At 42.1% G+C, this 14540-nt stretch overlaps 1 protein-coding gene across 1 annotated transcript in view; it reads right to left on the bottom strand.

Moving 5' to 3' along the window:
• CHN2 (chimerin 2) overlaps nucleotides 1–14540 on the bottom strand; it is a 257379-nt gene that overhangs the window by 11279 nt on the left and 231560 nt on the right. The window contains exons 8-9 of the mRNA XM_037126517.2: nucleotides 4114–4198; nucleotides 78–251 (exon numbers count right to left, since the gene is read on the bottom strand). Of these exons, the coding sequence (XP_036982412.2) occupies nucleotides 78–251; nucleotides 4114–4198 (259 nt within the window). The remainder of the gene's footprint in view (nucleotides 1–77; nucleotides 252–4113; nucleotides 4199–14540) is intronic.

Genomic DNA, 14540 nt, shown 5'->3' with positions numbered 1-14540 from the left:
AAATACAGCAATTATCATCCAGTTTCCTTGGCAACTGTAAACATAAAATCAGGGTCATTAGGGAGTCTTTTCCAAACCTCTTGCTTCAATTTCCCGGATGCAGATGTCTACCACCATGGGCCTCTGAGTGTTGTGAGCCTTCACCAGGGTTGTGAGGTCGCAGCAGTACACCTTCTTGATCCTTTTGAGGTCGGGCTGACAGTCGTTGGGAACGTGCTTGGAACACTGTTTGTGCACATTCAATCCACAGTCTAGAAACAGAGAGGCCACATTAGACTCGCCCAGCCCTTTTGCCGAAGCCCAACACAAACTATACGTCACCAAAAATAGAAGTGAAAACACCCAAGGGTTTGCCATATCTCTGCAGCATCCTCTCCCCACTCAGAGAGGTTCCTCTCCCTAAGGTGAGTGTGACATCTGTCTTTACTCAAGCAACATTTACACAGTTGTGTTGTCCTCATTAAGCTCTCTCCGATGCTGGGCCAAAACCTCACCGACATGGTTTTGGTGATTAGCTAGGTTGTTGGTACAATTTTTCCCCTTTGGGGACTGGAACCTTTCCGTCCACACGTGGGCTTTTGGGTGTGGATTCCCAGAGCTAGTCGTGGTTCACAAAGGTCACATTGGATGTTTGCTGGGTTGTTTCCCTTAAGTCCTTGATGCTCTCTCCTGGGGGACAAGATCTCTCCCCTTGGGTGACCTGTGACCATGAGCCTCTTCTTGCCCTTCCCTGGGAAGAGGCCTGCAATTCCTCTCCCCACCTCCTCATGGACACTCAGGGCATACCATTTTCCTTCTACTTGTCTTATTTTGACACCTGTGAGTAGAAATAATATCTAACCACTGGTGAGTGGACACCGGTGGGAGTTCCTGAGGGTTTACAATGTCAAACAATGCCATGTAATGTGAGGATTAAAGTCATTATTTATAAAGCTCCGATCCAGGCCCACCACTGAAAAGGTGCTCTGGGGTTCAGTGAACACATGGTCAGCACCGCGGAGCCCTGATGGCCGTCGGGATCTGCCTACGGAATTTCTCTCACAGTAACAAGGCACCGTCTATGTTCCAGGAGGTAAAAATTTAATGCTGCAGTTGTTTGAAGTTGATGTGCTGCTTGTTCACAGTGCCTTCTAACGTTCCTTGTTCTTCTTTGTATAGAGAATACCAATAATAACCACATATGGCTCACTCGTTAATGTATTCTGTACACACGATAGATACTGTAATTGGCTGCTTCATAAAAAAGCACTTAACCACGCCGAAGAGGTGAGAGGATCTAAACTTTTGTAAAATCACCAAAAACCGATTTTTGAAACTCAGATGATTTCTATATGACGGTAATAGCTGGTATCCCTCTGTATATCCCTCCTTCCACAGGAAAATCCAGTTCTAATTAGTCTTCGCTTTATCAGCATGTGAACTTCACCAAAGCTCAAAAACAACTTCAGGAACATTTTGGTGGATCTATTTCGTAGATATAAATTTGGGCCCACCGAACTAAATAGAATTGGTCAGTTTTCTTGTTTGGACCCCGTTTCTTATAAAACAAGAGTCGGACCCTCTTTTATACAACGAGGATAAGAACGGCGCCCACCCCTGGGGTTATCGTGAGGACCGGGGAAGCTACTGTATGTGAAGTCTGAGGTGTGGTGGACAGCGCAGGAGAATTCATCCAGAGAAATAGCCAACACGGTGATAGAGCGTATAGCAATACCTGCTTAGCTGTTCTTATGTGATCTCATTATTTTTTACTATATTTCTACAAACTTCCTTTAAGACAACTTTAAAAAATTGGGGTAAAATACACATAACAGGATGGTCACCAACCATTTCATCCATTTTTAAGTGGACAGTTCGGCAGTATTAAGTACCTTCACGCTGTGTGCAAACATCACCAGCCTCAAACCCCAAAGCTTTTTTCCTCTTCCAAAACTGAAATTCTGTAGCCATTAAACACTAACTCCCGGGCCCTTCTTTCCCCAGCTCCTGGTAACCACATTGTACCTTCTCTCTCTGAGTCTGACCATTTAGATATCTCACTTCAGTGGAATCACACAGTATTTGACCTTTTCTGACTCATTTGTTCCACTCAGCATAATGTCCTTAAGGTTCATGCATATTATAACATCTGACGGAATTTCCCCTGATGCTCCATTATATGGACATACTACATCTTGTTTCTCCTCTCACCCATCGGTGGGTACCTGGGCTGTGTCCATCTCTGGGCTACTGTGGAAAAGGCTGTTGTAAACATGGGCATGCAAATATCTGTTTGAATGCCCACTTTTAGTTCTTTGGGGTACATACACAGAAGTGAAAATGCTGGATTATATAAAGAATTCAATTTTAAATGCCTTAGAAACTTCATTTTAAGATCCGAAGCAACAGTGTATTTACATTGAATTAAATACTGATATTTTATTAAAATGAAGATGTCTTATAACAAGAATATTCAGGCTTTGCAAATTCATACAATTCCATATGCTACAAAGTGTGTTTCTTTTAAATATGTCTAAAATATGTCAGAGATGGAGAGTTGACAGTGATTATTCCTTTAACCTTTGATGATCAGTTTTCAGGCTTACTGCTGCTCAGAGGAAATGCAAGTCTACATGGGAGGCCTTAGCCTCATAACATGTTTTATTTAAAAAAACCCAAACCCTTTAATCCCAGAAGAAGTTACTGTTCATAGCTAATCCAAATCGCAGACTTCTGTTTTCATAATATTGACTTTGGACCAATTTCTTGCTGAAATTGGATAATGCCAACAATTAGGGATATTTTTTGGCAGGTGTAATCAGGCAGGCTGAACTAATGACCACAGAGGATTTCAACTCGCTTTGCTCAGGGGTTGAGCTGGAGGTAACTTTGTAACTCTTGGTCAGCAAGTCCTTTGTGTTCACTGGGTATCTGGAATGTTTGTGGGAGGACTGCTTTGAGTCTCATCTAGAGCTTGTCTCGTGGATGAGGCATGAGGGCAGTCGGAGCTAATGAACTGATCCACACCAGCACCTGCTTGCACCTTGCAGGCCTCCCCACCGGTGGGTGACTGCTGTAGCTACCCAGTGGGAGCTAAGGTTTTCCCTTTAGAGCAGAGAAGAGATTTAAGGTCCCATGATCCAGTGAACCAAAATGGGCAGCATGGGAAAACAGATCACAGCAACGTATTGCCATTAGCTTATTTTATTTGAAATGCTTCACAAGACATCTGCTTTTGAATCATACCCTAGCAAGGAAAAAATCAGGAATGGTGTTGGTGGGCACCCAACTGATGTATCACGGGATGCCATTCTTGCTTCCAGCCAGAACTGCTTGCCAGAAAAAGCATGGCAAGATGATGAAGGAAGCCCAATCACACATTCATTTGGCAATTCTTTGCTATTTTGGTCAGATGCATCTTAACAAGATGTGTTGTGTGCTGTTAGCAATGGGTGTGTGCATCCAGTTCTAGGTGGAAAAACACCCAGGGCTTCAAAATGCTTTGAAAATAGGTGACAGCAAATCAAGGTGTGTAGCTTTCATTGTTATCTGATGGCAGGAAAATACCGCCATGCATGGGCTCTGGAGTCCAGTCAATGTTCTACCACTTACGATGTGGCCAAAGGCAGTGGATGATCCTCTGTAAGCCTCAGTTTCTTCATTTATTTAATGGGAGGAATAATTGCATCTCCCGCAAGGTCTGCTGGTGAGGTCAATTGGCATGGTCAATGGAACATGCTGAGCTCGGTGCCTGGTATGTGGTCAGTGTTCACAGTGTTATTATATTTATGTCCTTTCTTCTGCAGTAAAGTGGGGATGGAAAGGAAATGTGGCTTTTCTGTCTATGCAAGTCCATTGGAATTAATTTCTTTTTCTTTTAAGGAATACTGCCTATTTTGGGAGACAAGTAGGTGCCTATGGAAATGTATTTGCTTGGATCTTTTCTTTTCTTGCATAAATGTGAGCTATACTTTCCATTCTAGCAAATACCTAGAAAGATGCCTCAGACCTTCCAGGTGGCTAGACTTTTGAGCTAATCTGGGCCTATTTCCCAGCTGTCTCAGGAGTTACCCTCCAGCAAACGTGGTGGCACTTTGTATAAATAGAAAAGGACACAGAAAGTTTCAGGTCTACCTGAGCACCGGACCCCTTGGGCGATGAGCCCCCACATGAAGTTGGCACAGTATTCACACCAGTGCGGGCCTCGGAATGTGTGCACCTGTGATCCAAAGAGAAGAAAAGTGTCAGAAAAGTCAGTCATCTGGAGGAGGGTGGCTGCAGACATGAAACAGACACATGAGGTCAAGACGGGAAGGCCTTGGCGGGAGTGAGTGTCCCTCGTTGGGTCTTTCCAGTCCCATGAGGTGGAGCAGCACACAGACTGGAGAAGCCAGAGATGTGCTGTGATCTGTGAGAACCTGCACTGGTCTGCCATGGCCAGGGCCTGAGTTTGAAAGGAATGTGGAGAAATGGCAGGTAGGATTACAGGGCCATGCTGGCTGCTAAAGAAAGAGGCTCTCAGCGCTGCCCCCCCCCCCCAAACCAGGCCCTGAGTAGACAAACCCAAGGGAGCCCAAGCAGGTCCCTACAATCTGTATTTAGCTCAGCAAGTCAGCAAGTTCTAGAAGTTAGAATGCAATTACTGGGTCCTTTTGACCAAAGTGGCCCCATGTGTAGATACCCAGGCAGTTATAAATAAGACATGATTATGGGATAATTAAAAAGTTTCCAGGTTCTTAGCCACTTCCAAGAAGCCATTAACAAAGTTAGGGAGTTGGCTGAAAATACAGGGTCTGTATTCAGGAAGCCCTGGTGTGGCCTATGGATGTAGAAGCTGGAAGTCCCCTTCTGGTTGGCTGTGAAGTGCCAGTCTCAGTGGTTGGTGCCTCAGCCAGTTAAATATTTTAAATATCATGAAGTAAGGGTGGTCTTACCCCTAATTATTCAGCTACAGATCCTCCCTGGAAGGACCATGTATTAAGTCATAATTTAAAACAAACAAAAATACATGTTCTCTAGCACCAATGGGTTTCAAGGAGAGCTAGTAAATTCCTTGACAGCAAACACAGCCATGGTCAACCCAAACCCATACAGATCTGTGTGGAAAATGCTTTGAATTTTTACAAAATTAAATTATCACAAGACATTGCATAAGGAATTTCAATGTTTTGAACCTCCATTTATGAATGAAAAAATGCAATGTTTTTTACAGACAGGGAGGCCTGTAGACTGCTTTTATTTATGAGAAAAATCAGGATGACAGCTATGATCACAATTTGAGAAGATGCTCATCAGAACTGTACTTAAAAAAAATCACTCTGAAATCTTTATTTATTTATACATGCTAGCAATTGGGTACATATACAGTAATAAATAAAATGGACTTAGTGCCCCTTTAATGGAACTTACAGATTTGTAAAGGCAGGGAAAGTAAGCTAGTTCATAAATCTAAAATAGCACTTTACGACCATAGTTTCTATGCAGTAAAACCAAGTTATAACAGCCTTTTGGTATTTCAGTTTATCACATGCACACTGCTCATTATACTACTTGTGCTTTGAAAATCGATGGGGAGAAAAACATCTCAGAATTGATTTTACTAAGATGGAGAATCGCACTGCGAGGAAATGACACAGTGAGAAAGCACTTCTTGGAGGAGCGCAGGGAACCCATCCCAGGCAGCGTCTGCGTGTCACGGATCCAACTGACGTGATTCTAATCCACGCAGGGGCCCCCTCGGATGAAATCTGATCTGAAAAGAATTTCTAGGTAAAGTGTCCTGTTGACAGGTGAACACTTCCTAAATCCAGCAATCAGAGATTTCTTAGTGTTTTACTAGAAATGAGCTAAAGAGATGGCTGGGTAACCATATTTATTGTTAATATGCTATCCAAATTATACAATCGATTAAATAATATGTAAAGTAATATAATCCCTCCCCCACAAAGAGAGGTATGAGAAGGATTGTCAAAGAGGGAAAATGAGGCTGGTATGAGACAGAGACTAAGAGAAGCCCAGTGTCATCCAGGATGATCTGGAAGAATGTCCCTTGGAAGGGGACCTCCAGTTACTCAAAGGAAGGGAAGGAGCCCGTCCTGTGAGGAGGGGGAGCATTCCAGGCAGAAGGAATCTCTAGAGGGCCCGCGGAAGCAAAAGAGCTGGGTTTGACTGCAGAAGGGGAAGGCCGAGGTGGCCAGAACACCAGAGTGAGGGGCAGCAGAACTGGGATAAAGGCAAAAGTAGGAAAGGGCCATGAAGGCTTTATTAATGAGCGTGAATTTGGTTTTAATCCAGTTCCAAAAGGAAGTGTTTGAAGAACTATCAGCAGAAAGATGAGTTTTAACAAATGATATTTTAATCCGCGGTGTTAAAATGTATGGGAGAGGGTTAATAGTGGAAGATATTCAGAAGCTAGGTGGTAGTTTGTATTTGAGAAATGATAGAGGCCAAGATCAGGATGTGGAGGCAGATGGACTTGAGACATACCTGGAGGATAGAATTTACAGGACTCCGTAATAGAACAAGTGTGGGTCTTTGAGGGAGAGAAGAAGAATTAAGAAAGATAACCAGATTCTAGTGTTAGAAACTAGGTGGGTGGTGATGACATTTGTGGAAATAGGGAAGATACTCTTTTTTTTAAAGATCTTATTTAGTTATTTGTGGAGAGAGGGAAAGGGAAGGAGAAAGAGAGGGAAACATCGATGTGTGATTGACTCTCATGTGCCCTCTATGGGGGACCTGGCCCACCACCCAGGAATGTGCCCTGACTGGAAATTGAACCAGTGACCCTTTGACTCAGTTTCCTGAACCATACCAGCCTGGACGGGAAAACACTCTTTGAGGAAGAAGAAAATTCAGAAGTTCAGCGTTGAACAGTTTAAGGTTATATGCCACTGATATTCCAAGTGTTTGGGTTAAGCAAAAACTCACACATAATTTGATAGTTCAGAGGAGGCGTGAGGGTGTTTTTTGGCTGTCCTGACAAATAAATGTATTTAAAATCATGCAAATGGAAAAAACCATTAGGGATACAGAGAATAAAACAAAGAAAACAGGGCCTAGGCCCTTGGTGCTGCAACACTAAGAGAAAACCAAGAAAATAAAGTGTTTCAGAAGCCAAGAGGTGAAGAGTTTTAGGGAAGAAGTGGTCAACCATATTGAATGGAAAGAGGTCAAGTTAAATGCGGACTGAATATTGATGCAGACACACGGAAGTCATTAGCAGCTTTGACAACAGCAATCTCTTTGGATTGGTGAAGACAGAAGTCATACTCAAGTGAACTGAGGACTACACGGGAGGTATGGGATGGAGAAATGTGAAGGCAAATTCATCAAGTTTGGCTGTAATATCCAGCACGGCAACAAGGTAGCTCCAGGTAGATATGGGGTCAAGAAAGGATTTTCTGAAAATAAAAGATGGGAGACAGCAGGACAGGTTGACTTGTGGATGAGATTGTTAGAGCAGGTAGAAGAGACCTGAGGTGCATGAGAGAGAGAGAAGCAGAGTGATGATACTAAAAAGCTGAGAGATGATGAGCTTTAGGGTATATAAGAAAGCAATATTAAAAAGGAAAACACTTGAAATTTTTTCCAGAGTTAGTACTCTAGATCTAGAAAAGCTAAATGAATTTCAAAAACAATAAATAAAAAAGAATCTAAACCTACAAGAATTATAGTGAAACTGCAGACTACCAAAAGACAAGCAAATTTCTAAAACAAGAGGCCTGCAAAGGGACAGCAATTAGAATGAAAACAGACTTCTCCTCAGCAGAAGAGGCCAGTAGATTATGGAATAATTTCATTGAAGTGTTCAAGGGAGCTTATCGTCAACCTAACTTCTATACCCAGCTGACTGGCACTCAAGAACCAGGGTGAAATAGAGTTTGTCTTCAGACAGACTCTAAGAGTTTCCATTCACAGATACTCACTCAAAGACATACTAAGGAATAACATATGTATTAGAAATTAAAGGTTGAAAATTAATAAGATGAGTATATTATTTATGAAGTTAAAAATAACAAGTAGAACAAAATAAAAAAGTTTTTATAGAATACAATGAAATAAAAAAATAAAATAAAAAGGATTAAAAACCTTAAAGGTGGTGACTTTAAATAAAATTTATAAAGTAGGCAAAACGTGGGCAAGATTGATGAGAAGAAAATGCAACAAACATAGGAGAGGACATACGTGCAGATGCAGTAAAGACGTAAAACAAAACCTTGTAGCACTAGTTTTATTTCTACAACATGAAATACTTACTCTTTAAAGAATATAAATTATTAGAAGGAGCTACTACCCTTTGCAACAGCATGGATGGAACTGGAAAGCATTATGCTGAATGAAATAAGCCAGGTGTTGAAAGACAAATACCATATGATCTCACCTTTAACAGGAAGCTAAACAACAAAACAAACAAGCAAGCAGAATAAAAACAAAGACACTGAAATAGAGAACAAGGGGGCAGTGACCAGAGGGGAGAGGGAAGGGAATTTAAGGGGAAAAAAGGGGAGGGATTTAGAGGAACAAGTATAAAAGACACAGGGAATGGGAGGGAGGTGGGGAGCACGAGGCGGGGGTGGGGGGCTGGGATGGGAGAAATAGACAGAAAACTGTACTTGAACAATAACTAAATAAAATTTTTTAAAAAGAATATAAATGATCAAAAATGAGTGAAAATAATATAGAAAACCTAAATTAAATTGTACCTTTTAAGTAATTAAATTTGCACTGAAACATTAACCCTCAAATAGTCACTGATCCCAAATGACTTCTTAAGTTTTACCAAATTTATAAGAATCAAATTATATATAGCTAATGCAGACAACTGCAGAGCTGAAGGGGGAAATTGTGAAGCTAATACGTTCTTGACTCAAAAACTATATAAGAACAATATATGACAGTAAAATTATAGGTCAGTTTTAATTATGAATACAAGTGTAAAACCTCAGAAGAAAAAGACTCTACTGATTGTAACATTATGTTTCAAAAGTGTCCTGATCAAGGGGACTTTATTTCACAAATTTAAGGTAGTTAACATAATACTAGAATTTAGTACAATAATACAACAAGAGAAACTAAGAAATTAGAACACCAACAATCAAATACAACATTAATAAACTATGAATAAATTCAATATTTATTCATAATAATAGTATTAACATACTAGGAAAAGCAGAACCTCTCCTAAAAATAGTTGATTGAAGGCATCTATGTTATACACATAATACACATCACATTTAAAGATGAAACATTAGGATAATTTCCTTCAAAGTCAGCAAAAATATATGGCTGCCTCTTACACATGTTTCTTTTGAGCATTATTCTATAGAGTTTCACCAGCATAATAAAACAAGACAAAAAAAAAACAACCCAATATATGACTGGAAGAAGAAACAAGGCCATTGCTTAATAAAAGAGCAACATGAAGAAATCAATAACATTGCTATACAGAAATAATGATTTTTTATTAAATAATAAAAATTAAAACTCCATTTATGACAGCAGTAAAAACTAGAGTAATTAGAAAATAAATTAATGACATTATGAACATAAATAAGGAGACTTTCTATATTTCTATATAGCAATGCCCAATGTTATAAATAAGTTATTTATCCTCCAAATGAATCTATAAACCTAATAGAATTTCAATAAAAATTTCCATGGTGCTTTTCACAAAAGTTGACAAGATGACCCTAAATTCCATATGGAAGAGTACAGTAGGAAAGAATAGCCAAGATAATTTTGAATAAGCAGAAGAATGTAGGAAAACACTTCTGAGCATATATTAAGACTTCTACAGTTACAAAAGTAAAGCGCCATGCAGGATGGACGAACCAACCACTGGTGTTGAGTGGCGGGGTCAGAAACAACGTCTTACTTTTATGGAGATGGGGTGTATCTCAGAAGTGGCGTTACACAGTAGCGGGGAAAAGGATGTTGGAGAGATGAATTATTTCCTATATTGTGCACTTGTCTACCCTCTCATTCATTATTCACTCATTTATTCAACATTTACACACTGACTATCCAGTTGGAACCCGGCACTGTAGAAGTTCACAGATATACAAAGTCAGTATAGGTCAGAGGGGCCCAGACCTTCCTGTACTCAAGGATTTCATCTACAAGAATAAATAGGTAACATAAATAATTATCCAATCATAATATAGTGAAGAGAATAACAAATTCTTCTAGGGGAGGCTGGGGAAAGTGATATTTGAACTGGGTTTTGCAGGATGGATAGGAGTTCACCAGACTGGGAAAGACTGAGTTGCTGGGGAAGTGATGGTGTTGACTAGGGTGGCAGTGTACTTGGGGGGAACATTTCAAAGAGAAAACAGCATAGCCAAAAGCCAGTAAAGGTGGGCTTCATTTCTGAAATACATTCATTTCTGAAAGACATAGGTCATACAAAAAAAAAAAAAGTGACCAAATTCTTCTCTGAAATATCTCCAGTGCATAAAAAAATTGCACGGGAAATACCTCCATACCTTGGGGTAAAAATAAAAATGCAATAGTTAGAAATTAGGAAAGTAGCTAACAATGTTTACTACACATTGACAAAATAAAAACTAGCCCACACAAGGCCCAGGAAACAAAGTATATGCTAATCATAGATTTTCCTGAAGTTTCACTTTTTGTCAATAGTTTTTAAGTGATTAAATATATCAAAATTGCCTTTAATGCTTATTTAGCCCCATCCATATTTACCAACGTCCTTTCTCTTCAATGGGTCCCCACTGCCTGGAATCTCATTTCTCCACCCACACAGATGCTGGCAGACATTTCTGAAGAGCAAATAACTCTGAGTGTCCACACATTCCCACAGAAATCAAACAAGATGGGGGCCAAGGGGAACGTAAAGTTACTTAAACATTATTTTAGGCCGACTGCCTAATTTCCTCTTTGTGATGGGCCACTGTTTATTTTCACGGCTGATAGAATGTTCAGTTTTCTTCTGGGCCCGCAAGGACAACCACTGAATAGCAGACCGCATGCAGATGCTGAGGCACTTGCTCAGAGTTATGATGTCAACTATTCCAATGACATACTCCATACCTTGAAAAAGCACTAATTAGCTTTTTCCATTCTCTGAAGTTTATTGATTTTCAAGAATATCTTTTCAGCAAAAAAAAAAAGAAAAAAAAGAAAGAAAGAACATTTTGGAAACTCTAGGGCAGTACCTAAAATACTCTAGACAGGAAGAAAATACCCCAGACAGGAAGAATGTCTGTCCAAGACTATTACACCAGGCATGGTCTGCCTGGAATTTGAAAACCACTCCAAAACGAAAGAGATGGTATTGCAGGAGATAAGGTATGTTTGACAAATAGCCCGGGAATGGCCATTGTATAAAAACAAGAGGAATTGTCAAGAAAAACCTCAGGCGTTTGGCGAGTATCTCCTGACTCTACGTGTTCTAAATGAGCAGGATGCTATTTGTCTCACGCCTGATGAATGGGGAAGGCCGGAGTCCCTGGTGGTTTCATAACAAGTATGTTTTCATGGGTCAGTGTCGATGCCCCCCCAGTGCATAATGAGCCTCAGCCCGGGTTCTAGACTGTAGGAAGATGAAAGTGCTGTTTATGATGTGCTATAGTTGACAAATGTTGCTTTTTCTTATCAAGATACATCAGGGTTTCTCGACCTTGGCACTATTCCCGTTTGGGGCTGGGTCAACCTTGTGCACAGTGTCATAGGGTGTGCAGCTGCGTCCTTGGCCTCTACCCACCAGATGCCGGAAGCACCCCTTGGCTGGAAACACCACCAGTGTCTGCAGTCATTGTCCCAAGGGCCCCGGGGGACAAAGCAACCCTGGTGGAGAATAGCTGATGTAGACTAAAACCATATCGCCTCAGTTTGTCAGTTTTATTATTTAGATTCAAAATGAAAACTTCATTCTTTTACTTTGACTTAAAAAGGACTCTGGGTCAAAGGCTGTTCTTAGCTGCTTTATATGCATGGAGCGGGTGGCTGGAGGTGCCAGCTTTAAGTCACTGCTCTGGGGGTCAGCTGGTGTAGAAGACGACCAGAGCTACCAGAGGAGAAGGAAGGCAGGAAACCTGGCTGTGGTCAGCAGCTCTGGGCCTGCAGTTTCAGCAGAGGGTTTTTCCTCTAATCCCAGAATCATGTGGCATTGAACTCATGTGAGAAATTAGGTTAAAATTGGGACTTTTTCCTCTTGCCAGATCAGATGAAATACTGACCTTGAAGTGAGCCTTTTCAGATGGGAGAGAAATAAGCCAAGGGGGAATCACTGGGTCTGTGACCAGAGACCCCAGGGTTCCCTGAGGGGCTAGCGGAGCAGAGGTAGCAAGAGAGCCCATTTCTTAGCCTCAGCACCCTGGACCCCCAGATTTGCCTGTTTGGCAGCTGTTTTAGAACATGTAGAACAGAATTTGATTTCTAAAACATTGACTGTCACATGGGGGAATTGCTCCATTGCATATGGTGACATCTTTGGATAGTTAACTTCCTTTCAGGTATGAGAGGGCATCAGTACCGAATTTTCTGGCACTTCCCTGCTCAAACCGCTCCCAGCCTGCTCCTCACTGTCTGTTTCAAGCTTTCTCGATCTCCTCAGCACTATTGACACTGGGGCCAGATACCTCCCTGTGGCAGGGGGCCGGCCTGGGCATTGTGGCGTGTTTAGCAGGATCCCTGGCCTCTACCAGATACCATTAGCAAACCCAGTCTCAAGAATCAGAAATGTCTCCAGACATTGCCATATGGCCCCTAGGAGCAGAACCACTTTGGGAGAAAGCCCCCACTAGAGGAAGAGTTCCCCTTCTCACGTCACCTCTGTCTGCCTTGTACCTGGCAGTGCCTGGCACATAGTTGGGTCTCAGTCCATATTTGATAAATAAAAATTACATGTGTAAATAGTTTCCTCTTACTGCAACTGTCAAATATACCCAACTAATATGTACAGCAATCACTGGTACATTTTTCCTCCCAACAAAACACAAAAGGACTGTTTCTTTGGATTTAAAAATGCCAGAATAAGTCATTCAGTCACTTAGAATAGTTCCTTTGAATTGTACGTTCTTTGGAATAGAAAAAGTCACTGTGAAATTAATGACAGCTAAGCACTCGAGATGGGTCAGACTTGTTAACCGATGATCTGTGTTTGTGGGACAGTGTGACCAAGCCCACTTCTTTGGGGTGTGGCTGAAGCAAGGCATCCCCACTGGGTTTGATCATAGCTTCTCCTTTTCTGCTGGTTAGTAAAGGATTTATGGTAACGGTGTCCCTGTATTTACATCAAAACATGCTGAGGAGCCATAAGATTGGCTGTGAGTCAGACCCTGGTGGAGAGAAGGCACTCGCTCACCTGTGTGGGAACCTTGTCCAAAGGTTGTTTCTTTACTCGCCCCAAATCCCTGCCATGAATGAAATTCCACAGGATAAAAGCACTGTGCTGCTGTTCTCCAGAGGACCCATTTAAAATGTGACCACTAGACTCATTAAGCTGCCGTATTCACGCACATGTTCTTTTCAAATGGAGCGTGTACTACCTGAGTAGTACTAGCAAATCTTGGTGAATCACAGTTGAAAGGGTTTATGAGGAAACTTAAGACAGTTTGTCGGGAAACAAGTAATATTAAAAATTCATGATAATGTGCAGCCTACCCGCAGAATGCAGAGCCTTAAGGAATGGGGTGGAGAATGGGGTGGAGAAGGAGGAGCTCAGATTTTGAGTCCAGGGCTCCTAGGTCTTAGTGGGGGGTGGGGCACGGCTGGGGTAACTCAGCAGAAAAGAGCAATGAGTTAGGGGCAAGAGAAGCAACCGGGGTGGGGGGTGGAGGGTGGAGAGTTTGCCAGAGACAACCTCACTTTCTTCCAGTTTTGCTGAGGGCTGGTCCTGGCTCCAAAAAGGCACAACAGTGATGGGTACACTTTGCAAAATGTGGAAAAGAAAGAATACAGCCTCTTCCTTAGGCCCAGACAGAGGCCAAGCTACCTTGTGCTGCAGAATGCCTCAGTCTGGATGTTCCTATGAATAACGATATCTAGGTTCAGAGTCACTTCTTGATTCACTTCAAGCAGAACCCAGTGGAAAGGGTTAGGTGCTGATATAACACTTTAAGCTTTAAGGGGATTCTTCAAAATGGGGAGGAAAGTCTCATGGCAGATGTCTGCAGGCCATTCGCCCAGGAGGAGGGCTTTCTCTTGCCCTTAGCCTGGGCACTGTCCAACCCCACTCACGAACCTCCCCCCCCCGTGGCATCCTGGTGCCCCAGCCATGGGTTCACAGGGGTGAGGGGGTGAGTTTGACGGCCAGAGTGAACCCGGCACAGCAGATCCCCGGTCTAAGTCAAGCTATGCTGATTCTCTCTCTGCAAGTTTGCAGCTGGGATTTTGTGGCTGGTTTGGTGCCATACAAACCAGGGAGCTATCATCAGTCACATTCTGCAGACCATGTGGGCTCAGACATTTTTGTGCAGGGAGAGAACACTAAGGCCAATACCCAGAGAGTGCAGAGCAGTGAAGTGGTGGGGAGGGGGCAGGGGAGGGAGAAGAGGAGAGAAACGGGGTCCAGGCACGCTCCCAGTTCCTGTTTT

This window comes from Artibeus jamaicensis, unplaced genomic scaffold (genome assembly GCF_021234435.1).
Source record: "Artibeus jamaicensis isolate MK-2021 breed Jamaican fruit bat unplaced genomic scaffold, CSHL_Jam_final contig_3230, whole genome shotgun sequence".
NCBI lineage: Eukaryota > Metazoa > Chordata > Mammalia > Chiroptera > Phyllostomidae > Artibeus > Artibeus jamaicensis.
Note: the sequence above shows the minus strand (reverse complement) of the source record. Positions and strands in the feature narration are given on the sequence as shown.